Source organism: Schistocerca cancellata, chromosome 9 (assembly GCF_023864275.1).
Source record: "Schistocerca cancellata isolate TAMUIC-IGC-003103 chromosome 9, iqSchCanc2.1, whole genome shotgun sequence".
Taxonomy (NCBI): domain Eukaryota; kingdom Metazoa; phylum Arthropoda; class Insecta; order Orthoptera; family Acrididae; genus Schistocerca; species Schistocerca cancellata.
In genome coordinates this window covers 332940162-332963088 of record NC_064634.1, presented here as the reverse complement: position 1 = coordinate 332963088, position 22927 = coordinate 332940162, and the positions used below count along the sequence as shown (strand labels likewise).

Sequence of the window (22927 nt, the reverse complement as noted above, 5' to 3'; positions counted from 1 at the left end):
CGTAGCCAAACATTGAGACCAGCTATAACTCTGGGCCGCTCAGTTAAGCTGAGTGCAACAAACATATGTTTTCGTGCCATAGCACGTGGGGGCTCGAGGCAAACTAGTCAAAGTTTAGTGCCCAGTACTTCGAATGACCCACCCGCACAATGTGGTTGTGGAGCCAGACTGATGGTATTCCACATATTGGTGCAATGTCCCATTCTTTCGGCCATTCGTGCTACGGATATTCTTCCCGATTCCTTAAATTTATTACTAGCAGACTACTCAGGGATGGCTGAACTGCTCCGCAGCTCCCTCCGTGAAAGTGGTTGTTTCCAGATTTAAGGTTCTGCCTTAGTCTTGGAGCAGGGGCAGGTTTTTTGTGGTTGGGACTTCTTTTCCGGTCTTCAAGGTCTGTGACTCCATGACAGCCCCCCTTTTTCCCCCTTTTGTCTCCCACTGTGTTTAATGTTCATTATTTTATAATTTGACTCCCCAGACTGTATCCGTAGACTTTTAGCTGAAACTCTTCTGTGACTAGCTTCGGAATCGCGGGCCAGCTTACCTCGCAGTTTGGTCCCATAACGTGTCTCAGTCTCTCCCCTTCCACCAGTTTCGCTACTGAGGATACCACTTCCGTTCCGCGACACAGTCCGTTGGAGCTGAACCAGGACAACAATCCCTGTAAAGACTTGTCTGTCTGTCCACCCCATTAGCGTGACCCTCCACTCTAAATGTCCGGCAGCTCTTCCAAAACGTAAGAAAGCTCTTGTTCTCATCCCAGTGAAACGGAGTCCCCCTCTTCAAGACCAGATCCATTTATTGGAAAATACAAGGAGGAAACGTTAAAGGGCGGATTACCTACATTGTCACATTCAACGCCTCCACTCCTGTAATCAGTGTGGAATACACGTGGAAAATCGACGCATAAAAACTGAACCGGAAGTACATGAAGTCTCGTAGACAAATTCAATATCCAAATAACATAAAATTTGACGACGGCCTGAAACAGGCCACGGCAACACAGCTGCCCTGAGAATATGCAATTCCAAATTGTGGTTCTTAACCTTAGAGTGGGGACCGCTGCTTTTCTGTAACACGAGCGGTCGCGTGGCTTACTTGTAAAGAACAGCTGTCTTTCCGTTACTAAGGTAAACACGTACGAGCAAAATCATTCATCAATTTCATTAAGCGACGATAAAATAGCTACATTATAAGAGCTAGACTACTATTTCATGAAACAATAAAATAAAATCATTCATTATATCAGTCTTCTCAAGGTAGCGTTACAGGTCCTTCGCTGTTCCTTATCTATATAAACGATTTGGGAGACAATCTGAGCAGCCGTCCTCGGTTGTTTGCAGAGGACGCTGTCGTGTATCGACTAATTAAGTCATCAGGAGATCAAAACAAACTGCAAAACTATTCACAAAACACATCTGAATGGTGCGAAAATTGGTAGTTGACCCTGAATAACGGAAAGTGTGAGGTCATCCACATGAGTGCTAAAAGGAACTTCGGTTACACGATAAATCAGTCAAGTCTAAGAGCCGTAAATTCAACTAAATACCTAGGTATTACAATTAAGAACAATTTAAATTGGAAGGAACACACAGAAAATGTTGTGGGGAAGGCTAACCAAAGACTGCGTTTTATTGGCAGGACACTTGAAAAATGTAACATCTACTAGGGGGGCTGCCTACAGTACGCTTGTCCGTCCTCTTCTAGAATACTGCTGCGCGGTGTGGGATTCTTACCAGATAGGACTGACGGAGTACATCGAAAAAGTTCAAAGTAAGGCAGCACGTTTTTTATCATCACGAAGTATGGGAGTGTGTATCACAGAAATGATACAGGATTTGGGCTTGATATCATTAAAAGGAAGGCGTTTATCGTTGTGACGGAATCTCCTCACGAAATTCCAATCACAAACTTTCTCTTCCGAATGCGAAAATATTTTGTTGACACCGACCTACATAGGAACGATCACCACGATAAAATTACGAAAATCACAGTTCGTACGGAAAGATACAGGTGTTCATTATTTCTGCGCGCTATATGAGATTGGAAGAACAGAATTGTGAAGGTGGTTTGATGAACCCTCTGCCAGGCACTTAAATGTGATTTGCAGAGTATCCATGTAGAAATACAGCCCCACAGTAATGACCTACTCCACACATGAAACAGTGCCGTTGCAGCAGGTCCCAGCCCACCGCTTATTAGATTGCTAATCATATCGTAGACAACTGCCTCGTTGTGGAATTACGCTGTTAGCTCTGAATCTCGGTCGTTTTCTTGCATGGATCGTAAGGCAGCGGAGCTTACCACTGTTAACTGAAGAAATAAGCACGGGTTTGGGATTGTAAAACAATGGGACGGTTCAAGACGACAATGTTTGTGGTTGGTGCACTTCATACTTGAGCGCGCCCATTCGAAGGTAAACTATTGTTACTTACACTGGGAGACCACGACGTTGGGATCGCGGATTTACTTAACACTTTATACAACTTTAGCAGGCCATTAAAAGAAGACAACGTGCAATTAGTAAGGAGCACTATTTTGGTAATTCCGACACAATCGCAAGAGAAATTTTACACGTCTATTATGCAACTGATGGGTCTATGTAGAGAGACAGGTAGTAACAAGACTCTAACTCGGGACCTTTGCCTTTCGCGGGCAGTTTTAATCTGCCAGGAAGTTTCATATCAGCGCACACTCTGCTGCAGAGTGAAAATCTCATTCTAGGTAGTTAAAAGTTACTGTGGTCTAGCGGATGTCGGCACAGGAGCTCAGTGTGTTAGGTCAGAGCTGCCTGCTTCCTGTAATAAAAAAAACTGAGTGAACGGATCGACAATTAACTTCACCGGGTGTCGAGCGACGTCCGCGCCGAATAAATGCAACGAACAATAACAAAAACGAGATAAAATAAGCTGTTAACTTTGGCGCGTTCTAAGACCGTCTGCATGAAGTGACTGTTCGAATCTCGCTATTACTTTTTTAATCTATACTTCCTCATCGTTGGTCACGTTATTACATTTGAGAGGTAATATAATGAGAAAACAAAGTGCATTTATATGAAGTTTAGTTAATTCCATATTTTCATTATTTACTCATCATTTAAGACTAATTATGCCTTTCAGCGTTCAGTCTCGAGCATAGTCCCCTTTATACAATTCCCCCATGATCCCCTATTCAGTGCTAAAATTGGTGCCTCTTCTGATGTTAAGCCTATTACTTCAAAATCATTCTTAACCGAATCCAGGTACCTTCTCCTTGGTCTACCCCCGACTCCTCCTACCCTCTTCTGCTGTACCCATGAGTCTCTTGGGTAACCTTGCTCCTCCCATGCGTGTAACATGACCCCACCATCTAAGCCTGCTCTCCCTGACTGCTACATCTATATAGTTCATTCCCAGGTTTTTTATTTCCTCATTGTGGACACCCTCCTGCCATTGTTCCCATCTACTAGCACCTGCAATCATTCTAGCTACTTTCATATCTGTAACCTCAACCTTATCATTAAGGTAACCTGAATCCACCCAGCTTTCGCTCCCATACAACAAAGTTGGTCGAAAGATTGAACAGTGCACAGATAAGTCAGTCTTGGTACTGACTTCCTTCTTGCAGAAGAGAGTAGATAGTAGCTGAGAGCTCACTGCATTAGCTTTGCTACACCTCTCTTCCAGTTCTTTTACTATGTTGCCATCCAGTGAGAATATGCATCCTAAGTACTTGAAACCGTCCACCTGTTCTAACTTTGTTCCCCCTATTTGGCACTCAATTCGTTTATATCTCTTTGCCACTGACATTACTTTCGTTTTGGAGATGCTAATCTTCATACCATAGTCCTTACATTTCTGATCTAGCTCTGAAATATTACTTTGCAAACTTTCAATCGAATTTGCCATCACGGCTAAGTCATCAGTGCTGCCTGACTATCTATGTAAAGACCTTTAATTGCTTGGAAAAATTTGCCTCCTATACCATAATCTCGTAGAATAGACAATTACTTCCTCCTAGTAACCGGGTCATACGCCTTTTCTAGATCTATAAAGCATAGATACAATTACCTATTCCACTCGTAACACTTCTCCATTATTTGCCGTAAGCTAAAGATCTGGTCCTGGCAACCTCTTAGAGGCCTAAACCCACACTGATTTTCATCAAATTGGTCCTCAAATAATACTCGTACTTTCCTTTTAACAATATCTGAGAAGAATCTACCCACAACGCTGATTAAAGATATACCTCCGTAGTTGTTGCAATCTTCTGTTTCCATGTTTACAGATCGGTGTGATTACTGCTTTCGTCCAGTCTGATGGAACCGGTCCCCGCCATTTCAATTATCCTGTGTAGCCATTTAAGACCTGATATTCCACTGTATTTGATGGGTTCCGACTTAATTTCATCCACTCCATCCGCTTTATTGCACTGCAATCTATTGACCATTTTCTCTACTTCCTCAAATGTGATCCTGTTTCCATAATTCCTATCCCATTGTACATCGGAATATGAAACATTACTGATCGTATTTTCACACACATTGAGCAACTCTTCAAAATCTTCCCTTCATCTGCCCAAGGCGTCAACAGGATTCACCAGCAGTTTTCCTGACCTGTCCAAAATACTCATTTCCTTCTTACCTCCCTTTCGAAGACTGCTAATTACACTCCAGAATGGTTTTCCAGCAGCTTGACCCAAAGTCTCCAACCTGTTTCCAAAGTCTTCTCAAGATTTCTTCTTGGATGCTGCAATTACCTGTTTGGCTTTGTTTCTTTCTTCAACGTAACTTTCTCTGTCTACCTGAATTCTAGTATGTAGCCATTTTTGATACACCTTGTTTTTCCTTTTACAGGCTGCCTTGACTGTGTCATTCCACAAAGATGTCTGCTTCATCCTACCTTTACACACTACTGTTCCAAGACATTCTTTAGCCACTTCTAGTACTGTGCCCTGCACCTTGTTCATTCCTTTTCCAATGACTGTAATTGACTACATTCAACTAACTGGTACCTTTCTGAGATCACTGTTATGTAGTTGTGCCTGATTTCCTTATCCTGAAGTTTCTCCACTCTTACCCTCAGACATATGGACCTGACCTCCTACACTTTCGGCCTCACAATACCAATTTCACTGCAGATTAGTGATCAGTGTCATCAAAGAATCCCCTGAATACACTGTCCCTCGCAGCCTTCCTGAATTCTTGGTCTGTTGTTATATAGTCAATGACAGCTCTGGTTCCCCTGCCTTCCCAAGTATACCGGTGAATGTTCTTACGTTTAAAAAAGGAGTTGGTGATTACTAAGCCCATACTAGCAGAGAAATCCAAGAGTTGTTTCCCGTTCCTGTTGGCCTCCATATTCTCTCCAAATTTACCGATAACCTTTTCATACCCTTCTGTTCGATTTCCAATCCTGGCATTAAAATCACCCATGAGAAGAACACTGTCCCTTTACTCTAACTACTACATCACTGAGTGCCTCATAAAAACTATCCATCTTATCTTGATCTGTCCCTTCACAATGCGAATATACTGACACAATCCTAATTTTCTTGCTAGACACTGTCAAATCTATCCATATCAGTCGTTCGTTTACATACCTTATTGCAACTACGCTGGGTTCCATTTCTTTCTTGATGTAACGCCCTACACCCCATTCTGCTTTTCCTGCTTTGACTCCTGACAGGTAGACCTTCTATTCTCCCACTTCCTCTTCTTTCTCGCCTCTTAGCCGAATGTCATTAACAGCTAAAACGTCCAGCCCCATCTTACTAGCAGCCTCTGCCAGCTCTACCTTTTCCCTAGAGTAGCCCCCATTGATATTAATAGCGCCCCATCTCGTTACCATTCGTTTGCCGAGTCGTATCTTAGGAGTCCCTGGTTTGTCAATTAGAGATGGGACTCCATCACCTCCAAAGGTTCGAGGCATTTTGCTCTGATTGTTGCCAGCATCATATTTAAAGGACGAGGGAAGCAGGTTGCTAGCCTTACTTGCCCCGGGTCCCATTGAGTTTTACCCCTAAAGGTTGAGGGACTAACCGGTGGATTTGGTAGTCTCTGCCGTCTGAGCACAAAGGTGACAACGCCTCAGAATATGACAGATGCCCAGCCTTATTCCAAAGTAACTGGTATCCCGACTGATAGGACTACTTACTTGGCCACTCATACGTTGCCCATGGTTCATGAACTAGGACACAACAGGAACGCACACCATGAACCACATTATTTACTGTTAGTTAAATTTCCAAGACAAGGAGCAGACTCGGAACGCCCAAATCAAACCTCGGTAAATAATGATGCGAATGACGTTACTCACAATATTACAGAGAACGAGTAATGTAAAATTATTGGTCGGATGTGCTCTCGACGTCATACATTGTAGGGTAATATTTGTTATACGGACATGGAAATCTACTACAAGTAAATATACATTCTTTCATTATGTTAACACTCAAATGTCATAAATAAAATGGCAAGTGACGGAAAAAATATAATTACAATATAGTTCGAGCGAGAGTCGAACCATCGCCTCAGACGCATTCGTCTTAGCAAACTCGAACGCTAATCACTTGACCACCATAATCTCAAACGTCCAGCACCTATGCACAGTTGCATCAGTTACATAAGACTCATGTTGAGATTTTCTGGAGTCGACAGAGTAGTGCAGCTTGCAACTTGAACATTGTTTTGATGGCCTACTAAAGGTGTACAAAATTCGAAGTAAATCTGTAAACCCAGCGTCGTGGCTTCTCCTTGTTAGAATTCCGGTCCATCACCGCTGTGTAAGTGACACAGGGCTCTACCACCACTGCTGCTGCTGCTGCTGCTACTACTACTACTACTACTTTGCAGGCACCACAGAGCTGGAGCAGGGGCGCCAGTCGCGACCTCGAGAGCGGCAGAGCGGGCCCCGGCCGCGAAGGGACACGTCGCCCACGACGGCCTCTCTGACGTCTAGGGCGCTGCGGCTCTCGCGGCAGTTCCTGCAGCAGAGGGGCCGCCGCCTCATGGAGTTGCCCCTGGGGCAGCGCGTGCTGGTCGTAGCAGACAAGGCGCTCGGCTGCGTCATCCAAGCCTTGCGCTGGGCCGGCGTCCCTCCCGTCAACGTCCCAATCACCGAAGGTGTCGGTAAGCTGCGCCTCCCTCTCACTATGAGCTGTCCTACCTCTGCCATCGGTCTTAGTTGAATGTACCCTCCACGACTTCACCTGTGATAATATGTTATCTCAAAGTAGAAATTGAAGCCTACGTCATCAAAGTCGTGAGACACCTTCCAAAATCGTGCATAGTGTGGTGCGGCAATTCCACGAGCCATGAAGTCCGCAAGTCCGCTGCGGAAATATTGAGCCATGCTGCCTTAATCGCGAATCTCTTGCCTAACGTTAAGTCCCGAGCGACCGGAAAAAAGCGCAGTTGACGACTGTATATAATAAGGGTAGAAGGACGGATCGTCAAAATTACAGGCCAATATCGTTAACATGGGTTTGTTGCAGGATTCTCGAACATATTCTCAGTTCGAATATAATGAATTTCCTTGAGACAGAAGTTGCTGTCCATGCATCAGCATGGCTTTAGAAAGCATCGCTCCTGCGAAACGCAAAAAGCCCTTTTCTCACATGATATCTTGCGAACCATGGATGAAGGGTATCAGACGGGATGCCATATTCCTTGACTTCCGGAAAGCGTTTCACTCGGTGCCCTACTGCAGACTCCTAACTAAGGTACGAGGATATGGGATTGGTTCCCAAATATGTGAGTGGCTCGAAGACTTCTTAAGTAATAGAACACAGTAGGTTGTCCTCGATGGTGAGTGTTGATCGAAGGTGAGGGTATCATCTGGAGTGCCTCAGGGAAGTGTGGTAGGTCCGCTGTTGTTTTTTATCTACATAAATGATCTTTTGGATAGGGTGCATAGCAATATGCGGCTGTTTGCTGATGCTGTGTTGTACGGGAAGGTGTAGTCGTTGAGTGACTGTAGGAGGATACAAGATGACTTGGACAGGATTTGTGATTGGTGAAAATAATGGCAGCTAACTCTAAATATAGATAAATGTAAATTAATGCAGATGAATAAGAAAAAGAATCCCGTAATGTTTGAATACTCCATTAGTAATGTAGCGCTTCAGAGTCACGTCGATTAAATATTTGGGCGTAACTTTGCAGAGCGATATAAAGTGGGACAAGCATGTAATGGCAGTTTTGGGGAAGGCAGATAGTCGTCTTCGGTTCATTGGTAGAATTTTGGGAAGATGTGGGTCATCTGTAAAAGGAGACCGCTTATAAAACACTAATACGACCTATTCTTGAGCACTGCTCGAGCGTTTGGGATCCCTGTCAGGTCGGATTGAGGGAGCACATAGAAGGAATTAAGAGGCGGGCTGCTAGATTTGTTACTGGTAGCTTTTATCATCACGCGAGTGTTACGGAAATGCTTCAGGACTTCGGGTGGGAGTCTCTGGAGGAAAGGAAGCGTTCTTTTCGTGAATTGCTACTGAGGAAATTTAGAGAACCAGCATTTGAGTCTGACTGCAGTAAAATTTATCTGCCGCCAACTTACATTTCGCGGAAAGACCACAAAGATAATTGATTAGGGTTTGTACAGAGGCATAAAGGCTGCCATTTTTCCCTCGTTCTTTTTCGGAGTGGAACAGGTAGAGATGCTAGTTGTGGTACGAGGTACCCTCCGCCACGCACAGTATGGTGGATTGCATAGTATGTATGTAGATGTAGGCGTCTATAATTTCAAAAGTGTTGCTGGTGAAGGATGTTAGTCAAGAAATGACCTCTACATTACGTCCCATACATGCTAAATAGGATTAATGACAGGCGGTGTGGGAGACCAAATAATTAGCTCGAATTGTCAAGAATATCCTTAAAGTGGTGAAAAATTCATAAATGGCTGCAAATAGTTTCAAAGCAGATGAACATAAACATTTCCAGTCAATGATCCATTCAGTTGTATCAGAGCATCCGGTCCATTCGACATACTGCCCACATAGTGGAACCACCACCAGCTTGCACAGTGCCTTGATAACTTAGGTCTATGGCTTCGTGGGGTCTGCACTACACTCGATCCTACAATCGGCTCTTAACTGAAATCGGCGCTCATCTGACCATGCCACTATTTTCCAGACCTGTAGGATTCAATCAATGGGGTCACGACCCCAGCTGAAGCGGTGTCGTACTCTTCCTGGAGGTACTCGTGTCGATGGTCTGTTGCCGAGGTCCACTAATGCCATATTTCGCCGCACTATCCCAACTTGATAAATTCGCCATACGTCCCACATGGATATCTGCGATTATTTCCCGCAGTGTTGCTGGAAACTCTTAAGCAAACGCCGCTGCTCTCGGCCGTAGAGTGGAGGCCGTCGGCCATGGCGCAATCCGTGGTGAGAGGCAATACCTGAAATATGGTGTTCTCGGCACTCTAGAGATTGCGGATTTCGGCGCATTGCATTCCGTACAGATTCGCGAAACGGAATGTCCCATGCGTCTAGCTCAAAGTGCCATTCCGCGTTCAGTCTGTTAGTTCCTGTCGTGCTGCGGTAATCACGTCGGAAAGCTTCCCACGTGAATCACCCGACTGCAAATGGCAACTCCGCCAATACATGGTCCCACCTACCGGCGCGATATACGGCTTTGTCGGTATGCCTGTCGGCTGTAGTCAATGCCCGACCACCCGTCTTATCGTTCCTTTTTTTTACGACTCTCTCGACCGTAAATACGGGTTGTATGTCTCTGCCCTGCTACCCCCTGGAGTTCGCTTGCGTCGCCTCCTTCAGCACCTTGATTTTTCACTCCCTGCAACCTTTCGAGTGGGCGAGATCCAAACGCCACCTTGGCTCCAGGCTCAGGTTCGCGTTCACCTTGACCTCTGCTCGCTCCCAAAGGAGGTTACCCCCGGTTCGGTATACCGCTCCCGTTTCGTCGAACTTCGAAGTTCATTAACATGAACTTCATTTATACAGATGGCTCTGACCAATGACGGTGTCGGGTGTTCTTTTATTGTCGGGGCACACAGTTTCAAATACCGGCTCCATGCCCATTGTTCGGTCTTCACAGCTAAGCTATTTGCCATCTACCAGGCTGCCGCCATCGACATTCTGCTTATGTCATCTGCTCAGATTCCCTGAGCGCCATCCAGAGCCTCAGTGATCCATATCTGGTTCACCCTTTAGTGCACCGGATCCAATGCTCTCTTCAGCAGCTGGTGGACGACGGTTCTCTGGTTACCTTTCTGTGGGTTCCTGGCCGTGTCGGTATCCCTGGGAACGAAGATGCAGATGCCGCGGCCAAGGCTGCGGTCCTCCAGCCTCGGACAGCTTCTTCTTGTGCCCCTTCATCGGATTGTAGCAAGGTCATTTGTCAGCTCATTTTATCGCTGTTGCATGACGATTGGGATGCACTTACGGACAATAAGCTTCGGGTCTTGAAACCTCGTCCCGCGGCTTAACGACCTCTTCACGCCCTTCTCGGCGGGAGGAGGCCGTTTTGGCCAGGTTACGAATTGGACACTGCCGGTTCAGCCATCGCCATCTGCTGACGGCTGCGCCGGCGCCGTTCTGCCCATGTAGGCAATTGCTGACGGTACGCCACATTTTAACGTCCTGTCCGAATTTTAATACACTGCGCGTTGATCTTGGCCTGCCATGTAGTCTGGATGCCATTTTAGCGGATGACCCAGGAGTAGCTGCTCGCGTTCTTCGTTTTATCAACTTGACAAACCTGTCTAAGGACATTTGATTATGCTGTTTTTTTAATCCTATGCCTGTCTTTTATAGTACTGTCCCTTATCGTTGCTGTTTGCACCTTGTGCCTCGTGGTGCATTCCTAATTTAGTCTGTGCGCTAATAACCATTGTAGTTGTGCGCCAGCCTGCGTGAGCGAAAACGCGTACATTTCGGCCTTCTCTAGTAACACGGTGTTGGTTCTCCGGCCAACCACAACAAAATTTCATCTTCGGAAACACCAGTCTCTTTAGGCCTAGCCAATGACAGTCCTTGATTCGAGTTCTGGAGCGAATGTCGCATAATGCCTTAGTAAATATTCGCATATTGCTAACACCAGCGGATAAGACACTAGCGCGATTGCTTTTCCTTCCGTCGACTGTGGAGGAAGCTCGATTTTACAAGTTGATTAACGAATTTATCTAAAGAATAAAGTAATATTCGCCTGAAAATTAGACTCCTAAATATTTTCGGTAGATATCTTGAAATAGAGCACTCATTCTAGAACAACGAAAACATGCTCATTCATATTTCATCCAGACTAAAATTTTCATTTCAGTTTCGTTGTTTAAGTGGATTCAATTCCCATTGCACTTCTGCACAACCTTGTTGAAAAGACACTGGAAATTTTCATTGTCTACCTTTTCCAGCTTGTCACAGCAAGTTTGATCACATCAGGAGCACTGAAACTTTGATCTTTTACAGCACATTTAATTTTCCGAAAAAGGCTATAGGTGAGAAATCAGGCGAATACTGTGGATGTTACAGAATCAGGGTCAGTTTTGATGCTAAAAACTGTTTCACGGGTGTTCGCAATGAGCCGGTGCGTTGTCATGACAGCTATTGCTCTGGAATACACGTCCTGATCCGAAGTAAACGAGCAGAGACGTTGCCTAACTCGTAAATGGTACAGTCCAGTCACTGTTGCGTTGTTGGAGAGAAATTCACGATGGCTCAGTCCAGAAGTATAGGAAAAAGTACTAACGCTAGATTTCTCCAACCGGGGCTTATTCCAGCACTGACGTGCCGCCATTACATACAAAGTTCTCCTGTCGGTCTGACAGAGGACTTTCATTTTCAATTAAAATTAGTTTAAACAGATTCGGATCCTTATCGGATTTGACAGCTGGCTCATGATTATCAATCTTTTCCTGATATTTTCAGTCAATGTGGCAACAAACCCGGAAAAACATCTTTCATCTCGTGAGACTTAATCTAAAATGGACCTGCCAGCTTCCATATATACAAGCTTCCCTGCAGTTATTCTAGTAGTAATTCGTGTTACTAGTAACAGTAACAATTTCCTTGGCTTTTTTGCACATCTTCATCCGCCCGAGTAGACAATGTCAGACGCGTGGTTAATCTATGGATTCCCCGTTTCGTAAATGTTGCAAATCAACGGAACATTTGCTCACAGGGATAATTGCCTTAGTCGTGCACAACTTGGAAGACCTGCTAAACCTGATTCCACTTTTTCTGGTATACGCCAATATTTTATCACAGACGTTTGATTCCTGATGCTAGGTTTGACCGCTGTTACTTGTATGTTACTTCGACGGCAGCTGTGAACGCAATGGCCGAGTCGAAACAATTGCAAATTTCATGTTTAGCACAATCTAGCGGGTGAAAGATCAGCCCATTTCAAGAAGCGTCATACATGCAAAAACCGTAGATCTCATTGCAGACAGGCAGTTATAGGATAGTTAGAGATTAAACATAAAGGTCCCAGAAACGACGCAAGCTATCGTATAGTACTAGAGTATGAATAAAACTGCAGTCTTCAAAATGAGGCACGATACGTGAAAACTGTTTTCAAATCAGTATGACGAGCTGCTTCACGAAGAGTAACTCTTGCTTCAGCCGAGTTGTTCGTAGGTTTCGAAAAAGTCATCCTGTAATAGCGTATGTTCTAAAAGTCAACTACCATCAAACATCGGCCCTAATGTGAGACTTCCAGAGCATTGTATGGGAGCGAATCATGAACAATGGAAACTCCTGAAAGCCTTTGACATGTGGTACTAAACAATGATTTTGATGACTAGGTCTATTAAACAAAAACTTGATTATTCTCTGCAGAATCGACGGAGAAAAGGACATACGAAAAACGCTAACGAAGGAGTAACTTGCATCGTAATAAGACCTGTGGAGGGTAAAAACTGTGGGGAAACAAATTAGAATACAACCAACAAATACTTACGGAGGTAGTTTGGAAGTAAGACGAAGTGGGCTCAAGAGTTTTTGCGGTAGACACTAACCAGTCGATGTTTAAGTGGGGGTGGGGGGGGAGGGGGTAGGAATGTTTCTATTGGATGAGGCGGCAGGGGACAGGGTTGTGCGAGCGCGCAATAGCACTGTGACACGAAAGCAGAGAAGACTTGTTTTCCAATTACAGGGGAAATTACTTAGAATTCCATTTTTACTATGTAATTAGCATCCATAAATCCCGCAGGAGTAGGTTTTTTATTTGCCAGCTAAAACTGAACAATGTGCTTGATTACAGGCACCTAAGGCCTCTTGCTAACATACTTCTTTCGGACAGAAGAAAACTACTAGATGCTGCTCCGCTTTCTTTATGATATAAATAACTAATGGTTGAGCTTGAGGATGTGATGATGGAAATGACACAGTGCGACCGTTCAGCCCTCCTGGGACACCCATAGTACAGCAGACTAGGTGCTTAGTAAAGTGTCAATAGAGTAGGATATTTATTAGGAAAGCCATTATTTCGCGAAGAGAGTTGTAACTACAGGCCACGTATACTCTTACGGGCATCACGTGAGTTCATATAATGACCATTGCAGAAATCAATAAACTGGATTTCCAGCTGAGCTGCTAATGTAGGCTACAGAATATTGGACTTCAAAGACTAGATTTAAACTGGTACTACAGTGCAGTACCAACATAGCATGTTTATCGTATTGCTGCAAATGTGAGTTCATTAATTTCCTATCGCGCCAACTGAGGCTAGTCGTTTGTTCCAGTGCTTCCACCGGAACCCCTCGGGTTGTCTCTCCGTGAACCGATTGAGACTCTCCTGCACATGATAGGGTCGGCGGTACGCATGGCTGCGATGTTTCTGCGTCTCCATATTCCAGAAAATGAGGAACTGGTAAGAGGAAAAATATTTTACTCTATAAATGTAAGAATATTTTTTCGCACTCTGTGTAACTTAGGTTCTTTCCACCTCTTCCTATCATGTGCTCATTTTCAGCAATTCAGTGTTTTTAGTGTTCAGTTATTTTTTAGAGGTGGTCGTGAAACAAGAGTAAGAAGACAACTGTTCTACTTCCATTGTAGTACCGCCCTCTAAATGAAAAACGATGAAAAGGAAAGTCACTCGACCGTAATGACAGGGTACGTTAAGACTACTACATACATATCAAATACCACCTTCTTAATAATGTTCACCCAAACATTCTCGTTGAATGTCTGGAGATGTTACCATTGAGGTACCCTGAGCAGGTGTGTGTGTGTGTGTGTGTGTGTGTGTGTGTGTGTGTGTGTGTGTGAAGTTTTCACCGAGCCCTAGTGGATTTACAGTTCTACCTTATTCTACCGAATTTCTTTGCAGATTTCATTTTTGCTTATCTATAATTGCAGTATTTTTGCTAGTATGGGTATTACTTACATTCGTATCTTTCCGTATAAATACTAGTCGGAATACTTCTGAATGGCGTCACGTTAGAAACATCGACCAGAATGAAGGAACAATACAGTCAGTTTCTCGTTTCTCCAGATACTCATGTTGATTGTCCTACATGCAATCTGCAAGAGTCAATTCGCCTGTGAATGTGTACAATGGAATACACAAAGTAACAAGCGATTTGTTCAATTTTCCCGCTGAAGGCCAGATGACGTTTAGAAATGTCAATTCTCTTCGATGAATCATTCAGTGGCTCTAAATAACAATCTAACAGTGTCGCAGGGTTCATAATTTGCCACGAGTTAAGTAACGTTTCTATAGACTGCTAGCACAATCAACATAGAATTCTTCCACGCTTGTCGATGAACATAGTGTTGCTCGTGTGGGATCGGTCTAATAGAAGTCCATGTTCTCGATTGGAATTGTAGATACGGCGTCTTCAACTATACAGTTGTCAGAACGCAATGTACAGTCAGATAAATAAAAACAACTGAATGTTTCCGTAAGGCTTCATTGGAGGCAGATGCGATGCAATAGTCTGAATGTTGTCAAATCAGTTTTGTGTTCATTTATGCAAAAGTTATTTTACGAACAATCGTTAAAACAGCCTTGTAACATAATCAGTATTTGTCTTTTGCACGTAAGACAAAGAACTTGGTCATAAAATAGTCAACATGGTGGTGCAAGGAATTTGCCTTACATAGGTTCCCGTGTAAAACAGCAGACAATTGCAGAACATGGACACACAGGTCAGCTCTGCACTACGTCCTCTTCAAGAAAATTAAATGTTATAAAATTTCTATTTTTGTGAAGGTGGATTTTAACTTGCCATGATCATAGGACCAAGCATGTTTTAAAATGAATACAATGATACGCGTTGAGAGCATATTCTCATTGGACAAATGTTGCATCGCTTCAGTATGTGTGTTTACAATGTGAAATTTTGTTACATCTCTCTCAGGACGGGTTTACAATGATCAGCCAAAAACATTGACCAAGTATTCAATAGCGCTGTTCCATTTTTCAGAGTAAAAAGAAATTGTGCTTGCGAAACATTCTAAAAGTCCTAGACAGGATTGCGAGAATATGTGGCACCAGATGTCTGCACACAGATCAGGCAGTTCCCGCAAATTACGGGATGGTGTTCCACGGACATGCAGCTCAGCTGGTGTCCCATGTGTGTTTGCTGGCCAAAATGTCAATGTGAGTCCACCATAATACCCCTGAAACCACTGTAGCAAGATTCTGACCCAACGGGGTCAGTTTTCCTGCTAGTTGACATCTCTGTAAGGGGAGACTTCCTGCACGAAGCGATGCACGTGATCGCCAATAATATTCACTTAGTTGGCTGCCGTCATGCCGTCTTAGATTACCACCGCAGATCCCATCAAAGCCCAGTCCAATGCACCCCATAGCATAGGTAATTCTGCTCCAACTGGCCCGCATATGTAGCGCGGTGCGTGTTTCTTGCAGCCTGGATGAACGCATGTAAGAACCCGCCCATCGGCCTGGCGTATTAAGAAAAGCGACTCACTAGACTGGCGACACGATGCTATTGATCCATAGTGAAAACTTAGTGATGCTGTGCCTGCTGCAATCATAACTGACGATATCGTTGGGTCAACACAGGAACTCGTAGGGGTCGTGTGATACGGAGTTACATGTTAAACAATGGCTTTTCGAACGGTTGCTCCGAAACACACTGCACCAGCATTGCACTATCTTCACGTCTGACAAACATCGCTGCCTATATTAGTTTACACAAGGGGCCTCCTCCGACCTTGGCGTTTTGTGAGACGTGTCGTCCAATACCATACAGTCTACTTATTTCGCCATCCTTCGACTTCCCGTAGGTGCTGACGACACTTGCACGTCGTCTCCTGCAAACATTGTTTCCTTACTGCGCCACGTGCCCACAACCCCATCATGGAGCAGTCAACCTTGGGGGTGGGCAATGGCAGTAGTTATTGATTTATCAGTGTAGCCGTCATTCAGTCGAAACTATTGTGAAAGATCGAGTAAAATCTTTTGTTGCAACTGGTTGACCGCTTTGAATTCACTAACTAAATGAGATTACTCAAACCCCTACACTGAGTGAAAACAATGCAGCTGACACGATTGCAAAGACTTGTTAGAGCTGGCTGTGTAAAAAAAAACTATAGACTGGCGAATGAGTCGTTAAAACCAGTCGATTGTCTTGGCGATAGTCCTCCCACTACGCCGCCAGTCGTCTTCCACGTAACGCTGATGAGTGTCGCGCTATGTTTGCTGTTCCCTAAAACACTACAGTCGCCGCCTCTACACGGGGCTAAGCTAGCTGCAACACCCCCTGGCCTTTTCAGTGTCAGCTGTTTTTGCCACGTAATTGGGTAAGCACTACTGTGGCGCGGTTACAATGGCGCGGATTTTTGGATAGCCGACGTTCACTGGGATGTACCGGCCTGTTTGATGTACCGTGGGCTATCTACCATTGAAAACTCCCATCGTCGTCTTAATCGTTTGGCGGAATATAAGCATCTTAAGACTGAAAGCCACCTGTTCAATTGCCGCACTTTTTGCGGAAGTCTGATAGTCATAACTGCAAATTTTCTCTGCTAAAGGACTTGCTCGCAACATAAGGGTCGCTCCTATCTTACTGCCTATTGCGATGTTTATTCTTTTGAAGTTCCTACCGAGCAGATAGCTACGTTCAGGGATGCTGCTAGAGGTATAAAAATGATCATGGGTCCGTAAATCGCTATTTGTGACTTTAATTTTCAGGAAGTGAATAGTCGCGAAGTCCCCTAGGCTAGATGTTCTGCGCATAAGCAGTACCACATGCTTGACATGGCAGCTTAAAACATATCCCGTTGTCCACAGATGGGCCAGCTGATGAGTTACCGACGCGAACTGGAGGAGCTTCGAATGGTTCCGGGCAGGCCCCCTCGCGCCCAGTCTCCTGAGGTGCAGGTGAGTCTCCATATTTAGACTTATTTAGCTGAACTAACATCCTGTTTGTTGTGCAAATGTGTTTAGAGTATTATTAATCTAACAGAAGTTGCATCAAACGGGTAACAGATACTGATTGTAAAAACGGTTCTCGCATGAATGCTGCTTCAGCATAATGAATTTCTCAAGCCTTTTCGAGAAAGAGTATTCCTACAGTGAATTTCACTCTACGGTGAATGGTATTGTATTTTCTTCCGAGACTTCCGTACAGGTTGAAACTGTGCTGGATAGGGATTCCAACCTGGAACCTCTGCTTTCCTTAGGCGATTGCACCGACAGCTACCTAAGCTCGCTCTGCCCTCGCATGTCTGCTTACGCCAAAAGTGGCAAAAGTAAGACTGAAGTAAAGTTGTAAGGGTGGGTAGTGACTCGTGCTCACCTATCGGTAGAGCAATCGGCAGCGAATGGTAACTGTTGTCTAGGAGTTACGATCAGGTAGTGTGTTTTAATCTGCTAAGAAATTTCGTGATGCTGTTGAAAGCAACACCAGATGAACAGCCATTGAACAGTGACCTTGGCGCAACAGGCAGAAAAGACTGCTCCTCTCCCCCCCCCCCCCCAAAAAAAAAAATCACGCGCACATATATATCAGATTTTCTGAATGTCACGAAAACATTTAAAAAACTCAGAAACTGCTTATAAAGCAAAGATCACTAGAAAGCATTTATTTCGATAACAAGTCGTACCTTGGTATATGTGCTCTAAAAGGTCACGCAATCCACTCCATGTACGAATTTGTAGAGCATAAGATCCGAAAATGATGTAATCGAGCGTAATAGTAACTGTCATTGAAATGTTTTATTAGGATCCTTTCTCTTTGACGTCAATCTTTTGAGTTACACAGCAGACTGTTCCTTCACTCTGACAAGATATCAGTAACGTACAGAAAGCGTCTGCACAAATAAGTGTGATAAGACTTTTATGGAGTGTCCTTCACTTTTGTTTCAGAGATCCACTGCACTGGCTGGATCAAACTCTTCCGCTATACCACAGCCCAGAACTGCCACACCATCAGAGTCCTCTTCAACGAGCTCTAGCTCAGGAAGTACAGCACCTATCACGGAAGAGGTAAGTACGCCTCACCCGGCAGAGCAAGGAAGTAGAGGTTCCTAAAGAGGGACTTAGTCTCATACTAGCTCAATAATTGACAATTATATCTACGAGAAAACAAATCCTCTTGAGCCCCACATGTTTCGGTCATACACTGGAAGTTTACCCTCCATTTTACTGTCAAACAATAAGTATTGAACGAGAAAATATGAAATTTAGAATTGCCATCACATTCACAGCTTCTTCGATGGGACAGCTAGTTTCATCTGTAATAGGAATTTAAGGATTAAACATTCTGATGAGCAAACGTCCAGGCCTAAACATTTGGTAATGGGACTATGTTGCAGCAGTGTGATTTTAAAGTATGTTGTTCAGTTCTAATTATTGAAGGCTATACTTAAATTTCATTTACTGTAGCATTTACGTACCACTCGTAACAATAAACATCTCATACGAAGACGTGAAGAGAGAACTCGATTTAGCTTCAGGTAGAGTCCTCCATACTGAACGACGAGACGTTGGCAAAAGAAAAATCGCCTAAAGATCAAGCATAGATGTATGTTTAAAATTCCTATGCACTCCGTCCAGGCCATTGAATAATAGCCTCCAGTTGCGAAGCGTAAGTTAACAAATAAAGTGAAGACGTCTTTCATAATTGGTAACTAATCAAATATTTGTATATTTGAAAGTAATAGACCGAGATATTTTTTCACCGTTGACAATCGGGAAAGAATTTTCTCAAAGCGTGTCTGACGTCAAAGCTGGACATGGCTTCATACTTTAAATAAATCGGAATCTCTCTCGTTGCCCGCAAAGAAAGGCGAATGTTGAAAGCACAGACAAGTAGTAAGTGAACAATTGATGTACTTAAAGTTGTAACTATATCGCACTAAATGTAGGACAATTAATGGTGAAAATGTTTAACAGACAATTTTGAATACAGATGGTTCAACGATACTTCAGCCCGCCTCACTTCAGTACAGTTTCGACAAAGAGAGAGAAAGAAAAGGGCGACGGAGAGGAGGAAAAACATCTGAAGGACGACGAACGGAAAGACAGTGAAACACAGGTAATATTAGGCTACTAGTTGCAACCATTATGCTATAAAGTACCATAACCAGCTCGGTGAAGCTATCATTTTCCGCATCGTAGTGATAGTTACCATCGTATTTAAACATAATACGTAAATATTCCTTTAGATCTAGTTGTTAATTCTCATCACGGCATACAGTATTTGACAGAACTATACACTGAAACACCTATTCAGTCTTGACCATCTAGAAATAAAGTAATCGTAAACGAGCTCAGCGAGTTACTTAAGTAGTTTGTGACAGGTTAAAACCAAATAGTAGTAATTAAAGAAAGATGTGAGGTCTAAGCCTATAAAGTTATTAGGTTTGGTTTTGGGGGAAATGAGAAACGTACAAACTGATCCATTTACGCCATTTGTTGGCTACCACGTCCATACAGAGCAAATAAGATACGCGTGGTTTTCGGTGATGCAACATGTCATTCAGAGAAATATTTAGATTCGAAAATGTCCATTTTACATTTCGAAGCAGTAAGCTTTATTTTTGCCACGTACTTTGTCTCGTATGGAGCGTGTTTCCTAGAGATTCGTGGGGATCTTAATGTAGGATTTCTCTATCATAGTGGAATTCTGTAGCAAAAATTTCTGCATCTCAAATATCAGCATTCGTTCTGAACGCATCAGGAAACGGACCTCATGTACTGAAATGTAATAATACTGTACCAACAGCCCTTATTTTGATATTATTAAGAAACCAATATAGACGTTCCATATATCTTCAGGTATTTCACATGAATGACACAAACTACCACGCATGCCTGTCTGAGACAAGGCACCAATATTAGTATGTTGCTCCGCAGAGATGAGCATAATGAGAATGTATGCTCTCACTTCCCACCCTGAACAGCACACGTGATCAAAGTTCGGATATCTAAGAATCCAGATACAAATATTGGTGCCTTACCTTACAGATACACGAGTGGTACATTTTCACACGAGAGCCTGAAAATAACGTTTGGAACGTCTAAATTGGTTGCTTGACAAAACACCAAAACGACGGTTGTTAGTACAGTAAAATTAAATTTCATAGCCACCCGCTGTCCCGCGTTCCGGAGCCAAAGATGCAGTTGAATATCTCGTTCACGGAGCTTTTTTCACAGGAGGACGAGGGTCTGAAGAGAAATTCGCGGCTAAAACGTTTCGAATTACCTTATTAGTCTGTCTACCCTAAGAATTACCGTCAGCTCCATACCGATTGTATGGACTGAAATAGAACACTTCCTGCTCCCACTGCTAGAGCTCTGTTTCTTCCTACTAAGACTTTGCAAGTTCGTTTCTGACAAGTACTAAACAAAGCATGGCTGTAATAGAGTACGCGATCATAAGAAAGCGTAGTCGGTGCAGATCTATTTAGCAGTGTTAAAGGGTGACCATCTCCTTCTTTCTACCGACTGGGCAACTACCTTTCCTGCATGTACACACAAATACACTACATCAAATTTTAATCTTCGAACTGAAGTTGAAAAAAATACGCGCTCAGCAGTTCCGGTAGTTCATCAAAATGTCGGCATGTAGTAATGTGTACTGCTGCAGAGACTGACGGCTGGTAATTGTTCTAGCAGGATGACCCTCAGCGGCAGGCGACGACGGCAGAGAAAGCGGAGGGGGAAGTCCTAAGCGTCGGTCAGCCGTCTACGTCATCGTCATCACCACCTTCAGAATCGTCATTGGCTAATGACGAAGGTGGTCCTCAGCCAGAGGCTAGCGGCGCTCGGAGGCCGTCCACAAAATTCCCAAAACCTTCGCTGTTCATGAATTTATTGGGTGTAAAGATAGCCTGAATTATCAGCATCCTCGCTTACGCACTTACAATAATTCGCTAGCAAAGTCAATTAATTAAAACTTGTTTCCTTCAGTACCTTCCTGCTTTTAATATCTTAAAATATATATTAGTCTTAAGCTTGGCCTTCGGAGATATGAGGCAAAATTGTTTTAAGTGTTGTGTTGCATGTACCATACTTCCAATAAAGCGCTTTTTAAAAATGATTTGTGGATATCTCTGACAACTTGAACAATATGCAATACATATACCTGACCTAAGTCGCAGTGGCCAAAATTTAAATAGTATGCCATATTTATGAAGAGCCTCTCACATCCATGTGAAATTCATTTTTTTTATAATTCGACAAACTTGTTCCTATCATCTTAATCCTCAGATGCTTGAGAGATAAAAAGCTTAAATTAAGACTTGAGAGCGAGCTACAGTATTTTCACTGAGTCTACTTGCTACCAACATGGATACGCAAAACAGTCACTTTCCATGATACGTCACTATCAAATAACACAGCTCAATCAAACTTGGGCCATACATAGAACTATATGCACAGTAAAAAACGTACCCCATAGAAATGAGCAGAGATGAGCAGAAATAACACGGTCAAAGGCTATAATCACTGAGGTCACAGCGGTGTATGATGGCGCCCAGGAAATGAATTTAAAAAAACGCCAGAGGATGGTTCTTCACAGTGAGAGAGCAGCAAATGGCAATGTATCCCGTGCAACGTATTCCCGTGCTGGCCACAAGGAAGGTAAGGAGTTACTGGGGTACAGCTTTCCCTTCCTCCACCAACGTAGTTCACAATCTCCACAACCCCCCCCCCCCCCCTGGGGGTCCAAAACTCCGTTGTGGATATGTGGATACGTGCGTAGCGAGCACGGGACACCGAACTAATGTGACCCTCCTTCCTTTCCCGGCTGCATACCTTCCTTTTCCACATCCTTCCCTAACCCCCATCTTCGCCCCCCCCCCTCCCTTCACCTCTAGCTCTTTCCTTCTCTTTCTCCCCCTCTGGGGGTATGGTTTGTGCCTATGTCCGGAGACGGATGCTCGTAAATGTAACACATTCTTCACCCTCTCTGCTTGCATGTCTTCATCCTTCCTTTGTCCTCATTTCCTTACCTCTTCTCTTTACCCTTTTCTCTGCTGCGGCGTTTGAGACGTTTCCTTTCCCTTTCTTTGTTTTTCCCTTTCTCTTCCTTCCTCCCTGTGCATGTCTGAAGGCCGACCCACGCATTTTCATGTGTAGCCGGTGACTGGGTAACGCGTAATTCCCCGCTCTGGGTAGACGGGTTGGACACGTACGTACCCCCTGGTAATGGTGAGGTCCAGGGAGGGGTGATTACCCGAGCTCATACCTTCCGTAAGTGCCGATTGGTCCCTCCGTCTGTTTCTCGGGAGGTGTGACCTGAGGTGTGACCTGAGGTGTGACCTGAGGTGTGACCTGAGGTGTGACCTGAGGTGTGACCTGAGGTGTGACCTGAGGTGTGACCTGAGGTGTGACCTGAGGTGTGACCTGAGGTGTGACCTGAGGTGTGACCTGAGGTGTGACCTGAGGTGTGACCTATCACCAAAGGCGGGAGTGCCCTCAGAGAGGGCCCACACAAGGGAGGAGCGCGCCATCGGAGACGCCAGTAATCATGGGGAATCTTCCGCAATGGTTTCCTCA

At 44.0% G+C, this 22927-nt stretch overlaps 1 protein-coding gene across 2 annotated transcripts in view; it reads left to right on the top strand.

Annotated features, from left to right (window-relative positions):
- The window catches only part of LOC126101097 (protein AF-9-like), a 46656-nt gene extending 25261 nt beyond the window's left edge, over positions 1–21395 (top strand). Inside the window, exons 3-8 of one of the 2 annotated variants that reach the window (XM_049911774.1) lie at positions 6836–7111; positions 13692–13819; positions 17213–17302; positions 18290–18409; positions 19335–19460; positions 21044–21395. In XM_049911774.1, the coding sequence (XP_049767731.1) occupies positions 6836–7111; positions 13692–13819; positions 17213–17302; positions 18290–18409; positions 19335–19460; positions 21044–21262 (959 nt within the window). In that variant the 3' untranslated portion in view covers positions 21263–21395. Of the gene's footprint in view, positions 1–6835; positions 7112–13691; positions 13820–17212; positions 17303–18289; positions 18410–19334; positions 19461–21040 lie in introns of both variants that reach the window. The other variant, XM_049911773.1, reaches the window with a different exon arrangement.
- Positions 21396–22927: the final 1532 nt, after the last annotated feature.